Raw genomic sequence first — 20,623 nt, 5'->3', positions numbered from 1 at the left:
TTTAGTGTGGGCTCGAGTCCTATATATTACACCTACATATAATACTTATTATACTTATAGGTACTTGCTTACTTGCTTACATACAACTTACCTTCTCTTAATTCTAATAGTTTTATAACTCTTGGCGTCGTTACTTAGCCGGCTTCCCATATAATTGTTTCGGTTCCGGCTTGCGGCTCAGCCAACCAGTCCCTCGGTGCAGCAGCCCAGCACAAGCGTGTTCCAATTTTGGTGCCACCACCGATCCACCCATTGCGTACCACATATTCTCGGAACTTTCCTTCCCACCTTCCCCACGATGGCTTCCAAAAACTCAGAACTCGCCGACAAGTTAGGCAGGCTGGACCTCAAAGACAGAAAAATGCCTTTCCTACGACGCAAAAGTGAAGGTGAAATCAACCTCTCAGGAAACATTTCGAGTGATGATTTAGCGCTCGATGACGTAAGTGGGATAACCCAGACCGTTTGAATGTTGTATTTAGGCACACTGAGCCGATGGGAATTCGAACAATGCGAATGCCTGCACATATGCTCCGTCCTTCTCGGATGTCCAACCCTCGAAATTCGCAAAAGCTAACGAGATCCTATTTTTTCCGGGGAAACGGTATTAGGTCAAAAGATATGGATTTGAAGGCAAGCCTTCGGCTTTGGCTTACGATCCCGTACAATCTCTTGTTGCGGTCGGCACAAATGAGACGGATTCCTCACCCGGCGCTATCTACATCTTTGGACGCAGTAGAGTCTCCGTCAAATACAGCTTGCCAAAGAAAACTTCAGTAAAACACGTACGGATACACGATGACAGGCTCCTCGTTATTGATGCCAAGCATGAATTACATCATTTCAATATTTCGACTCATACGCTCGTGTGCTCGTGGTCCCCGCCAGGAGCCGTCTCGGTAATCTGCACCGACCCAGCATCAGATTTCATCTTTCTCGGACTACAAAATGGAGAAATCGTAGCTTTCGATGTTGATGGAGATATAGCAGCTCCCTTCAAAATTCCGAACCTATGGAGGGAACATAGCCCGAAGGCGGTTGCGCTCCCGGTCGTTTCTATAGCCATGCACCCTAGGGATCTGGGTACTCTTTTGATTGCGTACCTCGAGGGTGCCTTGTTGTTCTCTTTGAAACAGAACAAAGCTACTTTCGCGATGAAGTTCGAATTGAAACCCGGTGCACCTGGTTCGGATATGGATCCTGCGACCATCAAAACCTTGCGAACACCAAAGCTTTCGAATGCCATATTTAATCCTAGCGGCACAACCGTCTTGACGACTTACGAAGATGGATGCATGGCTTTCTGGAGCACGACCGACGGAAGGTTATTGACTGCAAGGACGTTACAAGACTTCGATGTTCATCTGCCAGCTCCCGTGATGGCTGGCTTTGGTGGTGGGCCAGCATTGGGTGCTGCATTCACACTCCGAGAACCATTCCATAAGGTTGCATGGTGCTGTTCAAACAACATCGACGATACATGTCTGCTAGTATCTGGCGGTAACAATGTCGGGATGGCCGCGAAAGGTTTAACATTGATCGAATTCGGAGTCGCACCGAATAACATCACTTCTTCTTGGAAGCAAATAACTGAGCACCTGGGGAACCCTAAGCGACAGCGATTTCTGCCAGTGCCGCATAATATCGACGTTGTCGATTTCTGCATGTTGCCAAAGACTTCCCCATATCACGCCGGCTCGCACGACCCGTCTGCTGTCATGGTCCTGTTCACTAATGGTGACATTGCTACCCTTCGGTATCCAGACGGTGAATATCTGTCGCCGGCTGGCATGATGCATCCTAGTATGGCTCTAGTTCATCCAAAACCATTCTTTATGGAAGTTGCTCCTATCAGCCGCGAAAAGTGGCTCGGTATGGTGGCCATCCGAGAGAAGCCGGCAGCGTACTTTAAAGGAGGCGCCGACGCTAAGAGGATGACTCGAAGATACCAGGATAGGAGCATCGCTTGTACTATCCACAAAGATGCAACAGTCAGGGTTTGGGATCTCGGTCACAACGATGAAATCGAGAATCCAGAGGCTCTCGAGCTTGATGTTGGAGTTGTTGTTGGCAAGCCCGGCTCCGTTAAAGTCTCAGCGGTATCCGCATCTCAGGCAACTGCGGAGATGGCAGTCGGATTAGAATCCGGTGAAGTAGTTATCTATCGATGGGGTCGTAACAAGAGCTATAATGGTAGCCTTCAGAGTCCTACAAGTCCGGCCGTGGGAATGAAATCCTCTCCTTTTGGTCAGCTACGGGATATTGCGAGTCAGGCAGATCCAACCCTGAAAGAAGGACTCCTGCCACTGTATCTCATGGATGCTGGCTCCGGAGCCGTCAAGACTACAGCCGTTAGTGATGTCGGTTTCGTCGCCATTGGTTATGACAGCGGCACTCTAACTATCGTCGACCTTCGAGTAGGTTTCCCCCTACAGCCGTCTCGGGAGTTGCATTACTAATTCGAGTTCCTCCATAGGGCCCAACCGTCATTTACTCCATTGTAATTAGCACTGTCACCAAGGATGTCAATCGTATCAAGGAAGTTGCCAAAGCAGCGGCAAAACGAAGCAGTTTAACCTCGATTGCTAAAGACATCAAGCGAGGCAGTGTGGCCGTCGCTAGTTTTTCGAAGGAGCTCCCAGGACAGGCGAAACGCACCAGTTTTGCTGGCTTTAGGAAAACTGGTTCTCTTAGTAGTAGCTCGAAAGAGGAGAAAGAAAAGGAAGATAAGACCGAATACGTGGTTACTATGGCGTTCTCGGTTATGACGGTTGGGGAAGATGGTATGACACTCCTCCATGGGTTCTTCTATTTCTATAGAAATAAGCTGACTTTGCTTCAGAATTTTCCAGCATTTGCCTTCACGTCGGCACCAATCTCAAGAATGTTATGACATTCAAAATCCTACCTGACGGAAGCCGATTCGTTGTTTCGTGTGCTGGAGGCCACCCGATCGATAACCCACCTCTCACCTTAATTCCTATCAACTCTGAAACTGGAGCTTCAGCACGTGCGACACCAGACGTTGTTGCTGGCTTACGGCAAGGAAAATCCATCAACGGTTTCATAATTTGTGTCACATCCAACCAGGCCAGAATTATCCTACCTCCGGAGGACAAGGAAAACCACAAGTCTTGGGACGAAATGATATGCATTCAAGCAGGAGTGGCTGAACTTCCTGATAAGGGTATCGTCTTAGTTTGTGTGTACACCACCGGCAGAGTTAGAGTGTTCTCAATACCAGCATTGAAAGAAATCGGGGCATTCGATCTACCCGCCGAAGTTGATCGTGTTAAATTGTCGAATTGCCGAATTACCCGAGAAGGTTTTATATCCGCATGGACCAGTCATGTCGAATTCGGATTATTCTATATGTGGGGAACGGGAAAGCAGCTGTAAGTCTCAATTGCGAATATTCATGGGCTACACTAGAAGCCACTGACATCCACTTCTTCGGTGTAGTCACATTCAACCAAAGGACATTCTCTATAACCCCGACATCGCTGTCCCAGCCCGACCTACCATTAGCGGTCTTCAGTGGATTAGCGGAACCCAGCACGTCTCAGCCGGCGACTTTGACCTCCTCATCGGCGGTCCAGACCGTCCACCATCCCAGAAACATCTAAATGCCGAACAGAAAGCCAACGGAGGCGACAAGAGCCCCACAGTAGCTAATGGCAACAGCGTTTTCGGCAACATGGCTAACGCCTTCAATGCCCGAACTCAAAATCTACAAAATTTCCAGGATAACATGCAGAATCTAGAAAATACCACGGCGGAGTTTGCAAAGGCTACTAGTAAATTTATTGAAAGCCAGAAGCGCAAAGCTGTTTTGGGAGGAGCGAAGAGTTTGTTCTAAAAGGAATGGGTATCAGGTACCATGCAGGACTTTAACCGAGAAAAAATGACGAGCGAAGACATGAATTGTAGAACAAACTATAGGAATTTATCATATCACTGGCGTTTTCGGAGGATACAAATTGGAGAGATTTAACCATGATTCTAACAGGATAGTCTGGTTTCTCTTTTTTATTTATTTTTTATTAACTTTTTTTGTAACCTTGCACTAGTCTCCTTTCCAGAAACATTTCTTAGTCTCCATTAACATTAAACATTAATCCTTATTACTATCCGTACGGTTATTAGTTACAGTGAAGCCGGTCTCGTAAACTAGGTGAAAGCCCGCAGTAGTGCATTTGAATTCACTACAAGGTGGCAGAGTGAAGCCAAAGACCACCAGTGTTTCCAGCCGGAACCCCTTCGATCTTTAATAGAAACCCCAAAGGGAAAAGATAAAGAAAACAGTGAATGAAACAGTCAAGGGAAAGAAGTATGAAAAACAACGAGTAAAAGGGAACAAGCCGACGAAGCAAAACCCCGCTCAAGTTAGCTAGCGGATCTGTGGAAGAAAAGACCGTTAGGGTTAATCAGTTGATACTGCACTGATCATCAGCCGGCCGACCGTTAATATCACCGTAGATATATCCCGCAGGAATCCCCGGGGTTTGTTCAAGTGGCGGGGTTGTCTCTTGTGGTACGATCTTAGCCTGGCGTGGGTATCCATATGTGCATAAACACCCGCCATTCATAATTCAAAGCTTCTGTGGCAATCTTGAGCTATATCCAGTCTCTGCCCTCATTAGTCGGTTTCCGGAGTTATCTCTTACTAATATTAGCTTATCTCGACACCCTTCAGAATACCTGACGACGATAACATTTAAACCCCCTCTCACTTCCCTTATCGCAGAAATGGCACCAAATGATTACTTTTGCGGCGGTCAGCATAGTCCCACGCAAATATCCTCGCAAATCTTCGCACCACCAAGCAAAGAACAGAACCCCACATTTGCATGTACACCCATATTTCTTATGGAAGATACCGATAGCACCGTCCTCACCAAGATGGAAGGGTCAGAAGAAATCAATGAAATGATTCGTACTAGTCTTGGACTATAACTACAAGACGGCGTGACTATTCGACATTTAGAAATAATGGCATCCCTTTACGAACGAATTAACGAGCCAGAGGAGCCGCAGCTGCCGCGAACAGTAGAGGCCTCACAGTGGACAAATTACGATCAGCCACCAGTGAGACGAGTTGAACCACTCACGGAATACCAAATGGTTATAAGATCCCTTCTTGAGTAACCCCCACTGGTCAGATCGCACTAGTTTAATTATAATTATGATTGTTAACCACGATAAGCAACGGCCTCAAACAGTGGATGGTCCTTATTTGTGTTGATCCTGTTGTATTTTTGACGGCGTGGATTACCATAAACGGCAATCGAATGCTTAATATAGGGCCCTTACGGCGCTGACAATGCTGCTGATTTCGAACCTACTCTTCTTTTCTTCTACGGAACCCTCAGGATACCATCTTCCTTGAAACGTATCCTAAAGCTTCGGGAAGACACCTGCGGAGATACCCGGATACAAAATCAAACTTTAGGGACCATATCCAGCTCTTGTCAAATGCGAAGCCTCGACTCCGGAGAATCCATCCATCATCAAAAGGATCCACCTACAAAGTCACCACTCGAGCGCACCTTGACCGTTTGAAGACATACGAAGGCGCAAATTACGCTATGGAATCACTTGTTATCCACGAGCTTTCACCAGAGACCGGAGAGAAGACCGAGGAGCAAGGTGATACATTTGTTTGGAACGCTCTTCCGGATATACTCAAAGACGGAGAGTTCGATCCTAAAAAAAAAATAGAATCGAGCACCATCATACATCACTATTGTTTTCCTCCAGCAAAGTTTCCAAACAAAATAGATGTATATAATTTTTAATTACGAAATCCACACATCCTTTTTCCTTTGTCACAACACGGAACTACCTGTTGCATTTTTGACCCCGCGATAGGATGGTGCATAAGACGTCTCCAGAAAAGAGCCGGCATAGGACGAATCCCGAGCAGAAAAGATCGATTTTTTTACGGCAAGAGGCAGCCACAGTGAAGTGCGCGTTTCTACCCCGGCTTTTAGGATTTGCCATTTTGGTTGGGAGTAGTGAGGGGCTTCATAACCGTCCGAGCACCGTCATGTTCCTGTCAGATAGCCCTTACGCAATCCCTGTTCAGGCACCCGAATGCACTCGTAGTCAATATAAACCAATGAAAGTTTTAAATATTAAAAAACTTCTAAAAAAAAAAAATCCGAAAAATTTCCGGCCGTTAGGATCACGCTTCTTCTAAAAGATTTACTTGAAAAATCATTATAAGTAGGCTGGTTCTCAGCTCCTCAATTCTCAGGATCGATATCGTGGTAACACAGCTCCCGGGTCCTGGTTTCCCAACTTCATTTCCAACACAATTCTACCCCCAAATCTCCAACACGATGGATCCCTCAGCACTCGAGATACATATCGCTCTATCCCTGCTACCATATCTCGATGCCACTGATGTCTGCAGAGTGAGAGAGGTAAACAAAGTACGTAAACCAAAGAATCGATTGATCTTATTCAATGCTCATTCCAACTAATACTCCCAAAACCCATAGCACTGGAACGAACTCTTCTCCTCTCCCGACCTCCTCCGGGCCGCAATCCGCATCTACGGTTCCGCCTCTCGAGAATATCAAATAATAAACCGTCTCGAAAAGGACCTAGAATCAGGAGCCACAGATCCCCTAGCTCCCAAATTAACCCCAGAGTACTACCAAGCCCTCTTTCGAAACTTCAGTATCAGATCCCAACATCTTAGAAAAGGAACGCCAATCCAAGAAATACGGTTACCACTTCGGAAAAATGCATCAAATAACTTTGTATACGCTATCGCAGATGATGTGCTCGTATACGTTAGTCCTGAGGCCGGAGGGCTTGAAGTGATTTTTTGGAATCATGATTTGGGAGAGTATTCGAATATGAGGTTGGAGTTGGGGACTAATAATATGGGAGCTCAGCCGTCTGCGTATTCCGTTAGACGGCTGAGGGTTTTTGAAGATATATTGGTGATTGAGCACACTAAAGAAGGGAAGCTGGAGAATGTAACGGGGTCGTTTTATACCAGTGTCGTTCAGATATTTCGGTTGATGTCCCCGTTTGCAAAGGTAGAAGGTCAAGATGGAGCAAAGCGAAAGGCGTCATATGAACAACTTTCGCTGTTCGAGACTTTCAAGTACAGACATGTCAATTATACGGTATGTTTAAGTACCTTTCTCTCAACGATTGCAACTTTTGCTAATTTCTTGTTCAATAATAGGAGGGTATCGTCAGCGACCATTCAAGAACCCACTACGCAGCCCTCAGCAACCGCAGCAACTCCCTCCGAGTCGGCCTCTTCATCTGGGACATCTTCACCGGAAAAATGGTTTTCCGCTACGAACAAGAATCCCTGGGTACCCGCGGTTTCATCGCCTCCCCTCTCGTCCCCGCCGACAAAGTAGTAATGGTCGATGACTCCCACGTTCTCCTCATAAAACCCGACTTACGAAATGGTACCAAATTTCGAAAACATGTAGAAGAAACAACAGGATTCAAAGTCTACATCAAGACCCTTTCAATCACCACAGGCACGGTATCAGAAGAAGACGGTATCATATCTGCCTCCGAAGAGGATATCATACATTCAACCATCACCCGTGATAAAGACGACGAAATGCTCCAAAGTTACAATGATTACATCCAATTCCGTGTCGTCCGACAACGTGCCCCAAAACTCCACCATCACGATAGCCCAAAAGTCAGTATTTACTTAAACCTCTGGGGACGAACTCGAATCACAAAACTTGGAAAAGTTGGCCTATCAAGGGACGAAGAAGAATGGTCTCGTCGTCCCGTAGAACGTAACGAAATCCACCAATACGAACTCATCACCTCCCCACCCCTTCCCGGACAAACTGGATTATCACTTCCATCGCCCGGAGAACTCCAAGTTCATGCGATATACACCGCCATAAACGATAAACTACCCTCCCATGGATTCCCAGACCCAGACCCCAGTATTCCAAAACCTTCAATGTCAGATATTCCCATCGACACCGACTCCGCTTTCTTCCTAAACTCGAACGGAACAGACGCACTAAGTTTCGATATGGTCTGGTCCGGCGGAAGCACCGAGTGCTTAGGCACAAGACTCATGACGTTTTACTTCGGCATCAGAAGTTTTCAATTAACCGAAACTTCAAGCGCAGTGTTGAAGAGAGGTACAGGTGAGCCATTGAGATACCATTTGGATTATTCGTCGTATTTAAAAGTACCGGGGAATCCCGGGGAATTAAGGGAGATACCGTCGGTTCAAAGGAATGTTCTTGCTATGGCCATGTCTCACCGCGGGACAATGGTCCCTCTGGATGTTCATGGAGATGAAAGAATGTCGATTTATACTGAACCGAGGCCGGAGAATGCTATTGCGGACTTGGTGATGTGCGTTTGGGGGTCTGATGAGCTGAAACTCGTTGAATCTGAATAGATGGAGTGTTTTTCCTCGGTGGGAAATGGTCTGTTAGGCCAACCCGTGGGTGCTTGAGTCCTGGTTCAGGAGCTTTCTTATGTAAACTAAACAATCAAATCCTACGTCAAATTTTTCTAGTGTTCAGAGAAAAGAAACATGAAAGGATAAGATTTCACAATAGTAGATTCCACACAAGTGGTAAAATATCGTGATAAGGTCTACATATAGCCAAAACTACATGTAACACCCTGCTACATATACAACTTGGCAAGTAGCAAGATGATTAAAATAACAGCGTAAGATCGGTAAAAATATATCCCAGCGCCGCGAAAGGTAGAAAGCTAGATGGTTCAAATTATATAGCTGAAGAAGATGGTATTGAGAGAAAGGAAAAATACTTAAGCACCTATAAAAGAGAATAGATGTCAAGTCATCACGAAAGGAAAAAAGGTAGAACCTCCAGTAGAACCTCAATTCATATATCAACAACATGAAACCGTTTGAGGATTAATTGAAGAAATTTGAAAAAAAAAAAAAAGCTGAAAAAAATAAACAAAAAAGAATCCGAAACCTAAAATGGTGTCTATAAAACGTCGAAAATGATACCCAGAAAACGCCAGGAGATGTTAGTAGATGTGAATGCTTAAAAACGAGAGAAAAAAAAGAAAAACAGGCTAAGAAAGACAAAGAGTATATACGAAATGCAACAGAATATTTTGTTTCTCAAAAGGGGTAGCTTTTTGTGAATATAGCATCAAATAGGACCAATATCCATGTCGTCCAAAGATTTGAGGATATGATTATCCTGGGTAGAGTCAGCCAGACCCCCGTCTCCACTTCCCACGGTGGCTACGACACTTAGAGGTGCGAGAGGATTGCCATATATGTCAACTCCTTCCTCTGCATCTAGGTCCATTGGAGAATGATCACCAATGTCAGGGCTGTAGAAGGAAGGAATTCCCTCGCTAGAAGAACGAGAGTCGCATTCAACGTTATAGGCGAAAGAAAAATGCGATTGAGGGTCGTCGGGTGTTGAAGCGAAAGGGTCGGAAGAATCTTCACTTAGATAAAATGCGAAAACAGGGTCGGGAAGTTTGGAAGGTTGTAGCTGGATATGAGCCGCATTAGTGATTTCAGTCTCGAACCCAGCCACGGATGTCGAACTATCGTCTTTGAGGAATTGATTCAGGGTCTCTGGGGGTATGAAGTGGCGTATCAATCCGTTTTTTCGGAATCGAGATTTTCGAAGAGAGACAGGCTTTTGTATCGTCTTGACGTACGTGACGAAGTTATCCTCAGATCGTACGCCGCCGATCCCAGAAATTTCGAACGGACGTGGGGACGGTATCGGAGTGGGGAGTCGGTCAGCAGTGGTTGGTGATATAATCGACGTAAGGCCGGGTAGACTCTCTTCAGAATCCTCTGTTAGACTCATTTCGACATCTTGTGCAGACCAATCGAATTTCGAAAGAGGTCGACGATCCTGCGACTCTGTATCATCGTCATCTCCACTAGGTGTGGGTGCTGGAGACCCAACAGGCTCCTCGACAAATCTGTCATAATTTTTCCCATCCCCACTCCTCACAAAAGCGTGGCCTCCCCCCCTAAAGACAACTTGAGCACTTAGATCGGTGCAGAAAGGTGCACCTCCAAAATATATGATAGCCCCATCTATAGGTGCAAACTTGACTATATCACAGATTCCAGATTCGAGGATAGGAGCCGGACCACCGGAATTATTAGTATCCGCTTCAGAGCTACTTTCGGACCCGTCCTGTTCCGAGTGGTCCGTCGAATTGCTCTTTTGTGTGCTTAGGGTATGAAACATCAATGGTCGGTAACGGAAAGCATCGATATTATAAGCGCTTGGTGTAGGGGCTGGCGAGGAAATTTGAGATAATCGAGACTTTACATCCTTCGCCGAAACGGCATTGATGCCGGATTTATCTTCGGACGACGGAGGCGTTTTGGATTTCAAACCAGAAGAGCCTTCGCCCGGTGACAATTCCCCACTGCTCGAGTCTCCCATCCCGCTACTCGAATCACCTTCACTACTCAGCTTCGTTCCAGCCAAGCCACCTCTCCACCGAATTTTGTTACCATCCGGGCTCAATTCGAGCTTGTCGCTCATCGCCCGAATCGATTTCTTGATGAACGGCAGCGAAACATGGAGAGTGTGTATCTGTGCCATGTTGTTGATCAAGTTGAGGTAAACCCATCCAGTGGTATCTCCAGCAGACGCAGGCCTATGGTTTTTATGAGACGAAGAGAATGACAGGTGTTCAAGATATTCGAGATTGTCGGCCGCAACTTGAGCTCGGTTCGGGTCGAGGTCCATAGGTCGAGTGGGCCTCTGGTGGTATGTATCAAACATCGATTTTTGATCCCGGTTCTTTTCTTTCGTCAAATCGTCATCCTGTTGGTGCGACATCATAGCAGCTTCTCTTCGATCATCCTCGTCGCCGGATTCAGCCGGCACTTCATCTACTGCAGTGTCGTGTTTCTCCGTAGCTGCAGTGACTGCCAATTGCTGTTGAAACTGCGACTTCTCTAGCTCTGATTGAAGAGCATCACTTCCTGTGAACAGTTGCTCGAGTCTTTTAACCACCATATTCATCCTGGCCCCTTCGCTTGTGAATTGTATCGACCGGGTTTCTGGATGCAAAGATAAACCTGGTGCGTTCTTAGGCCTAGCCTTTGCTTGGTCCACATTCAGAGTATTCCCTTTAGTCGCATCGCCTAAGACCCCATCTGAACTTGTCATCCGGGTCTCTGTGGCATACGCCGAGTCAGTGTTCTGTAAGAGTGGGGAGGAAGACGGATTCGTCGACGTCGCCGCATTGGCATTGGAAATCGCATCGGACCGTTTGGTCTCATAGACTTTGCCATTGCCATCCATTCCAGCTGCGAAGTTCTGCAGAAGCTCCTGCAATTCCTGTTTACGGGATCTAAAATGTCACAACAGAAAATAAAGGCATAATCAGCCTGGGCCTCATCTTCAAGCTACCAACGTCGAGACATCAAATCTCCCAACACATCGGCACGACTTACGGAGGAAGCCCATAACACCGAACCTCGAACAGCTTTTCTTCATTAAGTTCGTTGCAATGCAACCTCTCCATTTTACGTAACTTCTTCTTCAACTTTTTATCTGTTGTAAAAAATTCCAACATGTGTTAGCATACTTATCTTAGAAGAAAAAACCAGTTTACCATCACATTGCACTTGGAAGCGTTTGTCCCCGCATCCCACTTCCTCCCAATTCGAGGATCACATCCCGCCAAGCATCACTCGAATAGCTTGCACACACTAGAAAAAGAGAGAGACTCCACTTACTCTTGATCGTGAGGTCGTCAATGACGCTTCTGTACACATCTTCTGAGTCCTGGGTCGGGGGCATAGGCGGATAACTTGGATTCGGGAACGGGGGAAGACGACTAAGGTTCGTTGAACGATTTCTGAGAAGAATTCCACCTCCAGCTGCTGCTGCTCTCGAGTTTGGGTTGAGTTGGTGCCTCTGCTTTCTCTGCCTTTCTGAGGGTAAATAGTAGGGTGAATCGCCTAGGTTAATAATAGAAATTAGCACAGACTTGAAGGATGCAGAGGGTTTGGCCTCCATTTTATATATACAGACACACTTCTGTCTCTGTTCTAGTACCTACCATCGGCTATGGTTGGTTTGTTGAAGTCGCCCACATTGGTATTTAGATTCTTAAACCAGTCTTCTAGAACGCTTCGATCATCGCTTCCGCTGGTGCTCGAATTGAGCACAGATTCCCGATCAACCTCGTTTGTCAACGGTTGGTGCGGCTCTTCCTCCACCGCAACCACCTCGATCCCTTGGTCGTGTGATTGCTGAAGCCGTCTAGCTGCATGTCTCTTATGTTTTGATGATCTTTTACGGCGAGCCGGGCTCCCGTGTGGTAAGGTTGGCGGGATGGCAAAGGGCCTGTTTGGTTTCGCTGCACTTGCAGATGCGACTCCGTGGCGAAGTGATACCGGAGAAAATTTCCTGTGGTTTCGTCGTTTTTGAGAATTCGTAGGTGATGATTTCGGGCTCTTGTTACCGACCGGCATAAGATTGTCTTCGACGTTAGTTGTCAGCATGAGAAGGCCAAAGCTGTACGTATATAGGAGAATATCAGAGCTATAATAGATAGAGGAGTTCACTGTGTAGCATAGACTTCACTTATCGCTATACCCGATGACCTTTGATGTTATTAACTGATCAAGGCAATATATGCTCTTTTTCAATAATAAAAATCAACTTTTCGTCGTGAAGATATCGTGAAGAAGTCGTGAAGGGATTGGAATTTTGGGATGGAAAAAAGTCGACATTGTCAGGAGTTATTGTAACTGGCTTGCTATGTTCCGTCTCTTCCTTGATTCAAGCTGTTCTTTCAGTCACACACAACTTGCATGAAATGCAATTGCCCATTGCAAATTAATATTTCCTCGTTATAGATTTTGGCGGATACAAGGGACTTTACCCTGGTTTTTACCACAGGTAACCTGCATTTTGGCAGTGGGATGATTGACAGGACATACCTTCGCTGAGGCATAGCCAAGCACCAGCGTCAACAGCAAACATGGCATCTCCAACAAGATTTTTTGGTGTTTCTCGATCCTCAGGCATCTCGAAAGATCCTAGGGCGATCGAACCAACCAAAAGCCGCCGTTCCCGGCCTGCGTCATTGAGCATGATCAGTGGCAACTTGCAAGGGAATTAGGGTTCTGGGGCTGGGGTTCCACGGTTCGCCTAGGGTCCGATCGCCTTCATGATCCTCGATTCGCTTTTCTGTCCGAGGAGCCCTTGAGCCGTCGATTCCCCACTGTTGACGAAATGGGCTCATGACATGTCAACGAGGTCAGCCATCGCCAAATTGACGGTCTATCGGGGATTTTCAGCCTGGTCGCAGTCCGTTAACCCTTGCGAAGGGGGAGCGGAAAAACATGCACCAGCAAATGGTGCGGCTGATGCAACAATCACCCAAATGCAGTACCCCATGATACATTTTTCGAGGTACTGTCTCTGGATGTATAGATCCCAAGGATTCATGTATGATATTTCCGTCGAATCGGTCGACGGCCATATGATCTCCAGCATACATCAGGTAGCATTCGTTCTCTTTTCCCCCTGTATAGGGGACATGACCTTCCACGTCGGGAGGTACGGGTAACGAGCCGACCAATAGCAGGCTAGGAAACAACGACGAGAGGATCCTGTTCACCAGCGCTGCAAAGCTTGGAGAATACCACCCACCGAGCCCACAGGTATTGGAGATCGAGAATTTGGCTGTGCATCGCCGGTAGCAGCCTTTCGGGGTGGAGGGGCGGCTTTGTGTTGCGGATGTCGTTAGTTTATTGAAAGGGAACTTTAAAAAACTTAAAATTCCGCTTTGGAATCCATTTTTGGGTTTCTTTTTGGGACTTGCAGCGCAAACCCCTGCCTGTTCCGATCCACCCGTTGTGGTTCTGCGACTGAATAAGCGTGCAGGCCTGATTGTTCTGCTGATGTTGCTTGCTTGCTGGAGTGGGCTCTACCCTTGCGTGTCTGCTATCGTCATGATCGGTCGATCGATTGACCTGCGTTTGCCTAGGCCAGTGTTGCATGGTATCGCTTTCGGCTAGGTGGGCCAGCAAACACCTTCTCCAACACGCCCGTCATGAATAGCTCGATGTATAATTAATTTGAATTCTCGATTGCGATTCGCTCCTTGAAAATCGAATTCCTGATCCCGGATAACAATAGCAAAGTTGCTGGAATTAGCTGATTCGGAAGGGCTAATCTGTAAACGTATAAGTCATGCATCGCCTGCTGCAGACATATGTACGTACGGTGTCTTCAACTTTAATTCAGCCCTGCATATATTGTACACAGCGAGTGCAGGGCCTTCCTTATAATATCAAGTTCGACCGATCGATCGAGGTCTAGAATCCATGGTGTTCAGGGAAGCCTTCACTGTTGAGTATCACGGGAAGACCCGGGGAAACCCGCCGATTGGTCCACACATGCACAATGTTGATCAGATGCACGTCCCAGGAATCCTGCTTTGGCCGCCGCAGTCGCAAAGTCAAGACCTCGAGGGAAGAACCATTACCACTGTAGCATATATCAACCCTGCATGTTATAATATAATTCGATACAATTATACAACGGTACTCATCGTTATTTTCCATCCCTTGATCTGACCCCACGGATATAGTTGGCGTTAATATTCGCAACTCTGCTGGTTGATTCCCTTAAAACGGCCACGAATATAATACCCCATCATGCTTACTGCAAACACAGGAAGGCGACGAGACTACCTTCAAATGCGGCGTGGTTGTGGTCAGGTTGGATCCTAATCAAACCATAACTCTGTTGCATTTTTAGACTTCCAAGTTGCCAAAAAAAAAGTTAAGAATCGATATCGAGATCGAATTCTCACATTTCCATTCGAACTCCCATTATTCGATCCCAAATGCAGTATCACCTGTCAATCCAACTTGTCAAGAGATTTCGAGATTTTCAGGGTTCTAAGAAATCTTGTTTATATATTTTATGATTCCAACGGATTGGTCGATGAAGTTGTGGTGATCTGCCGTCTGTGGATACTACTACAGGGATCATTGCTGCACGCCTATGCAGCTTATGTCATGAGCCTCGACTCTCTTTTCGACACATACTTTCTTTTTAAATCGATCGATGCTTTAGGCATATACGCCGTGCTGATCAGTGCAGGAAGGATTTTTGGCGAAAGATTAAGTGGCGAGTAGACGTGGCACCAGACCAGGCTGTGGCGTAAGGGCTTCATCGAGGTCCCTTTCTTTGATCGAGATTTATATTTTTCAGCTGGCTGCATATCAAATTTGTAAAATCTCGAATCTTAAGTTTTTTTTTACATGAAAATTTGAATTCGCGTTATCGATGGCTCGATAATCGCGGGAAAACTTTTCTCTCAGTCTCATGGCGTCTGGTGAAAAATGCTACAAAATGTCGTCATGCATGGTACGCTGCTATTGCATTATCACATCGCATTGGCTTTTGATTCTACAGTTTGGCTCTGCTGGTCTATAATGCATTATACACAAATATGACTTTTGTTCCATTGCAGTTATTCTTCTGGCTCTCCGCCAGGTCCAGTCTTTGCACCCTATTAATTATACCCGTTAGTTACAAGGCCCTTTACCCAAGGAAGAAAATAAGGAGAAAAAAAAACTTACCATGTGCCTAGCCTTCAACATCTCATCGCAAAGCAACAAATTCGATGCGATGCTAGAACTAGACGCAACTGCATTCCTCAAAACTCTGTAAGAATCGTATACACCTGCGCTGACGGGGTCCATTGGCTCTCCGGTTGTAAGATCTAATCCAACGGTGTGACCCTCTGCGTGCTCGTCCTGTAGTGCCGATACTGTTATTCAACTCGTTAGTTTTGTCATGTATCCACTTAAAGGGCTATTGATAATACTCACAGCTGTCCTGGATATCAAACCCTGCATTCTGTGCCAAAGTCTTAGGAATGATCAACAAAGCGTCGGAAAATGCCTGAACACCGGTCTTCGCCTTGCCCTTGATCTCTTTCCTAAAGTCATCGCTCGACAGATGCGCAGCACATGCAATCTGGAAAGCACCGGCACCTGGAACAACGCACTGATCTGTGATCATGTTGTAAACACTCCTCAACCCATCTCGTACTGCATCCTTGACCTGGGCTATTGTGTGTGCGTTGGGTCCTTTGATAAGAATTGTAACGGACTTGGGATCCTTGACTTCCTCGATAAATGTGTACTTCTCCTCGCCAAGGGTGTGTTCGTGAACGTTTCCGGCCCACCCGAGGATCTCTGGAGACAGATCATCCACACTGTTCTGCGATACACAGCCAGTGACGAGCTGCAACCGCTCCATGTTTCTTCTCTTTGCCCGTCTCAGTGCGAAAATACCATTCTTGCAAAGAACATCCAGAGACAAGGGATCGATACCCTTCTGATTGACGATAACAAATCCCTTCGACGGGTCGGCTCCGCAAACTTCCTTCTTCAACTCAACAATCTTTCGAAGCTTCTCGTCGACGAATTTACGTTCGCTCTCGACAAGTTTCTCACGTTGATCTGCGCTGCTGTAAAAGAATGAAGAGTTGACTTCACTCTTTTCGTACTCGAGGGAAACGTTAAGGGCAAGGATATAGGCGTCCTTGACACGCTTTGGCATATCTGGGTGGCGAGCACCGTGGTCGAGAGCAAGGCCCCGTATCAGTTGGGTCTCGGAAGCTGTTTGGTGTTGCATAGTCATGATCTCAACCATGTGGAGATCGATCTTTTCTGGTGGGTTGTGAATCGCCAGAACGGCATCCACGACACTTGGAGTAAGGGTCTCGGCAACCGCTTGGGAAAGCTTAGTCGAGAGGGTGGTGCGAGCGACGGAAAGGAGGAGTTCACGGTCGACTGTGGTATCTTGCTTGAAGCCGTCGAGGAACTATAAAGAATTTAGCCACTATCCATGGAAGCCCTTTCCTGCTATTCTGCAGATTCGAGGCCTGGAGTTATATACCTTTAGAGAAGCATTTTTGGCAATTTCGAACCCGTCGACGATAACACGTGGATGAACGCCCTCGGAGATATAACGATCGGCCTGGCGTAATAGTTCGCCGACTAATAGGACTACCGAAGTGGTTCCATCTCCTGTGATTTCGTCCTGAGCTGTAGCCTGTATGTAAATTGATCGCGTGAGTTTCGTATGCGTGTATCTTAGATCCTGGAAATACCTACGGCACCTGTTATCAAAATTAGTATACCATGTCGCAGAACAGGGAGGAGATAATACACTTACGAGCAATGAGAACTGCTGTCGGGCTCTGAATTTGCATCTCGCTCAATAAAACCTATTTCCGTATAAGTATCATTCTCCCAGCATGTAAAAAACCAGCATCATATCGAACCTTGCCATCTTTCGTGAGTTTAATCTACCAGCAAGCAAGTTAGCATCGAGTCACATATTATAACGGTGTGTAACTATGAACTTACGCCTCCAGCTCCGTCTACCAGCCTAAATATCAAATTTTAGCCATCAGAACCTCGAACCCATCATAACCGCGATGATACCAACATTTTTATCGTCCTATTCAAGTATTCGTCAGCATCCCACTCCAAAAGCCAAGCTCCCATCGACTAGACATACCCCATAGGTCCCAAATTCGACCTCAGAACTTCCTGCAGCCCAATACCGGCATTGATATTGACCCTGAGAGCTTCACCTCTCCTCTAAACCCACAAATATCAGCATCCTATCTCGAAACCACCTTGGTTGTCGACCACATACCCTGCTCTCGGCCTTTGGATTCAACAACTGAGCTGCCGACATCCTTCCCAAGCTTCAAATTTGATATCTGTAGCTTCGTATCTCGAAATCTGAATCCTTCGAAACCGTGATCGAACAAATATTTGTCGTTGATGATGGTAAAAAAGCAGAAAAAAGCGTGTTATGGTGGGGTGTGTGCGTGTTATCGATAGAACCAGCTCGAATTTGTTGTTCGAAGTTTTTCTTGTTTGTCCAACCCACATCTCTTTACCAGCCACACCTACCTATTCACTAGCCACAAACCGAGCCTTTTTAAGCCGCATTTGGGCGGAAATCACACTAAGCCAGATTTGTGACCTTCCACGCTGAAATTTTCAAAAATTCAGTTTTTCTTCAGAAGCATCGAACTAAAAACCACCACACCCAAAACCCCAGCCATCGCCAACCATCGTGACCCTCTTCGACACTACCTACTTTTGATACCGGGTCTGGTCTGGTGGATAGGAAATCGCGGGTTACCAGTACAAACATCTACCTACGCAATACAATTGGAATCAAGTTAAATCAAAAGTCCAACCGACACAATGGCGGCCGTCGACTACGTCCTCCTCGAAAATGCCGTCGGCTATTCGATCTTCGAGGTCGTCATGCAGCCCGAGACGATTGGCAACCGTCTCAAGGAAGTTCAGGAGTCCGTTCAGGACCTAGCAAAGTTCGGAAAGATGGTGAAATTGGTGTCCTTCGCGCCGTTCCAGTATGTCCTCAGAAGTCCTCTCTTTTTCACCTGGTAGAAGTCGCGAAGGCTTTGGACGAATCAAATGGCTAACGTCGACATCGCACAATACAGAGGCGCTGCACATGCTCTTGAGAATGCCAATGATATCTCTGAGGGTATGTATTCTCTCACCTCCTTTGGTGTGGTGGGAATCGCTGAACAAGTAATCCTTGCACAGGTATCATGTCTGAGTACCTCAAGACCCTCCTACAGGCCAACCTCCCCTCTGCAAAGAAGAAGAAGGTCGTCCTCGGAATCGCAGACAAGAATCTTGCCACCTCCATCAAAGCCGACTTTCCCAATGTTCAATGCGAGACCAACGAAGTTGTCCAGGACCTCATCCGTGGTCTGAGATTACACTCCACCAAACTCCTCAAGCAATTGCAGTCCGGCGATGTCGAACGTGCAAGTCTCGGTCTCGGTCATGCCTTCTCTAGAGCTAAGGTCAAGTTCTCTGTCCAGAAGAACGAGTAAGTTCCCTTGTAGCCTCCTACTACTAGTAGGAGTGATGGTGGTGTTACCGGGGGCTCCAGGTCTAACACGCAGTCAACCTAGCAACCACATCATCCAATCCATCGCCCTTCTCGACCTCCTCGACAAAGATGTGAACACCTTCGCCATGCGCGTTCGTGAATGGTACTCCTGGCACTTCCCCGAACTCGTCAAGATCGTCAGCGACAACTACCAATACGCCAAACTCGCCCTCTTCATCCAGGACAAGTCCAAACTGAACAACGACAAGCTCCACGACCTCGCTGTCATTGTCAACGATGACGCTGATATCGCCCAGGCCGTCATCGACGCTGCCAAGGTCTCCATGGGACAGGACATCTCCGAGGCGGATATGGAGAACGTAACAAATTTCGCCCAGAGAGTGGTCAGCTTGACCGAGTACAGAAGAAAGCTACACGACTACTTGGTTAACAAGATGGCTATTGTCGCGCCCAACTTGGCAGCTTTGATCGGTGAGGTCGTCGGTGCCAGATTGATTTCGCACGCCGGCAGCTTGACCAATTTGAGCAAGTACCCCGCCTCGACGGTTCAGATCCTAGGAGCCGAAAAGGCGCTGTTCAGAGCATTGAAGACCAAGGGCAACACACCGAAGTACGGATTGATCTACCATTCGTCGTTTATCGGACGTGCTGGAGCCAAGAACAAGGGACGGATATCCAGATTCCTTGCCAACAAGTGCTCCATTGCTTCGAGAATAGATAGTTTCTCGGATGTTCCCACCACCAAGTTCGGTGAAGCCCTGAAAGCTCAGGTTGAGGAGCGACTAAACTTCTACGCTACTGGTGCCGCTCCTACAAAGAATGAGGTTGCCATGGTGAGTTTTAAACATGATTTTTCGGATTCTTGTATTGTGGCGATGTGCTAATCCGTACAATAGAAAAACGCAATGGACCTCGCTCTCGCCGATATCGACGTCGATGTTGATGCCGACTCTGATGAGGACATGGACGATGACGAGATCGACACCTCCAAACTCGAGAAGCGCGAAATCCACGGCAAGGACGAAGAGAAGGTTGAGAAGAAGAAGGATAAGAAGGATAAGAAGGATAAGAAGGACAAGAAGGACAAGAAGGAGAAGAAGGAGAAGAAGGAAGAGAAAGAGGAGAAGAAGGAAAAGAAGGAGAAGAAGGAGAAGAAGGAGAAGAAGGAGAAGAAGGAGAAGAAGAAGGACAAGGAAGAGAAGAAGGATAAAAAAGACAAATCCGAAAAGAAGGAGAAGAAACGATCAAGAGAACCGGATGAAGAGGAAGAAGCGCCAAAGAAGAAGAAGAAGGACAAGAAATAGATGCATCGTTAATGTTGGGCGGGGAGGAGCACGAGGAGGAGTATGAGGGGGTATGATCCGAGTGGATCAGTAGATGCCATGTTTCTTTTTTGGCTGGGTTACGTCTACCAGAGTTTGTATTATATGCGTGGGGACGGCGTTTCTTCCATCTTGACATTCCGTTAATCATTTGTACAAAACCCGTCGAAGTCTTGTATTCTTGTTGTTTCAGTATAGTATCCTACATTTCCTTTAGTTCCTGCCGGGGCTTTCCCCTTTGGCCATGACACCAATACTAGTCTCATCCCTTCGATCATTTGTCTCCTCTCAGCCCACCGTTCAATCATATCGTGCAGCGACTTTCGAACTCGAGATGGTAACTATTTCAAGCGG

At 46.6% G+C, this 20,623-nt stretch overlaps 5 protein-coding genes across 5 annotated transcripts; 3 read left to right on the top strand and 2 right to left on the bottom strand.

The window, feature by feature from the left end:
- Nucleotides 1-298: 298 nt before the first annotated feature.
- DFL_008791 (uncharacterized protein) lies at nucleotides 299-3,859 on the top strand (the record flags this gene model as incomplete). Its single annotated transcript, XM_067638576.1, has 5 exons — nucleotides 299-442; nucleotides 612-2,417; nucleotides 2,477-2,783; nucleotides 2,843-3,395; nucleotides 3,463-3,859. The coding sequence occupies 5 exons, from the start codon at nucleotides 299-301 to the stop codon at nucleotides 3,857-3,859; spliced, it is 3,207 nt and encodes a 1,068-aa protein (XP_067486451.1).
- A 2,485-nt stretch (nucleotides 3,860-6,344) lies between these two features.
- On the top strand, nucleotides 6,345-8,416 carry DFL_008790 (uncharacterized protein; the record flags this gene model as incomplete). Its single annotated transcript, XM_067638575.1, has 3 exons — nucleotides 6,345-6,437; nucleotides 6,507-7,145; nucleotides 7,208-8,416. 3 exons carry the CDS (start codon nucleotides 6,345-6,347, stop codon nucleotides 8,414-8,416), a joined length of 1,941 nt encoding a protein of 646 aa, XP_067486450.1.
- Nucleotides 8,417-9,152: 736 nt separating this feature from the next.
- Nucleotides 9,153-12,578, bottom strand: DFL_008789 (uncharacterized protein; the record flags this gene model as incomplete). Its single annotated transcript, XM_067638573.1, has 5 exons — nucleotides 9,153-11,346; nucleotides 11,450-11,549; nucleotides 11,735-11,959; nucleotides 12,061-12,483; nucleotides 12,569-12,578. The coding sequence occupies 5 exons, from the start codon at nucleotides 12,576-12,578 to the stop codon at nucleotides 9,153-9,155; spliced, it is 2,952 nt and encodes a 983-aa protein (XP_067486449.1).
- Nucleotides 12,579-15,495: 2,917 nt separating this feature from the next.
- Nucleotides 15,496-17,741, bottom strand: DFL_008788 (uncharacterized protein; the record flags this gene model as incomplete). Its single annotated transcript, XM_067638572.1, has 11 exons — nucleotides 15,496-15,534; nucleotides 15,605-15,795; nucleotides 15,857-16,856; nucleotides 16,932-17,087; nucleotides 17,150-17,154; nucleotides 17,211-17,262; nucleotides 17,320-17,343; nucleotides 17,405-17,426; nucleotides 17,487-17,498; nucleotides 17,559-17,641; nucleotides 17,700-17,741. 11 exons carry the CDS (start codon nucleotides 17,739-17,741, stop codon nucleotides 15,496-15,498), a joined length of 1,626 nt encoding a protein of 541 aa, XP_067486448.1.
- A 521-nt stretch (nucleotides 17,742-18,262) lies between these two features.
- DFL_008787 (uncharacterized protein) lies at nucleotides 18,263-20,251 on the top strand (the record flags this gene model as incomplete). Its single annotated transcript, XM_067638571.1, has 5 exons — nucleotides 18,263-18,432; nucleotides 18,526-18,569; nucleotides 18,632-18,923; nucleotides 19,009-19,780; nucleotides 19,844-20,251. 5 exons carry the CDS (start codon nucleotides 18,263-18,265, stop codon nucleotides 20,249-20,251), a joined length of 1,686 nt encoding a protein of 561 aa, XP_067486447.1.
- Nucleotides 20,252-20,623: the final 372 nt, after the last annotated feature.

Source organism: Arthrobotrys flagrans, assembly GCF_004000055.1.
Source record: "Arthrobotrys flagrans strain CBS H-5679 chromosome Unknown unitig_1, whole genome shotgun sequence".
NCBI lineage: Eukaryota > Fungi > Ascomycota > Orbiliomycetes > Orbiliales > Orbiliaceae > Arthrobotrys > Arthrobotrys flagrans.
The sequence above is the reverse complement of the archived record's forward strand: the minus strand, read 5'-3'. Positions and strand labels throughout refer to the sequence as shown.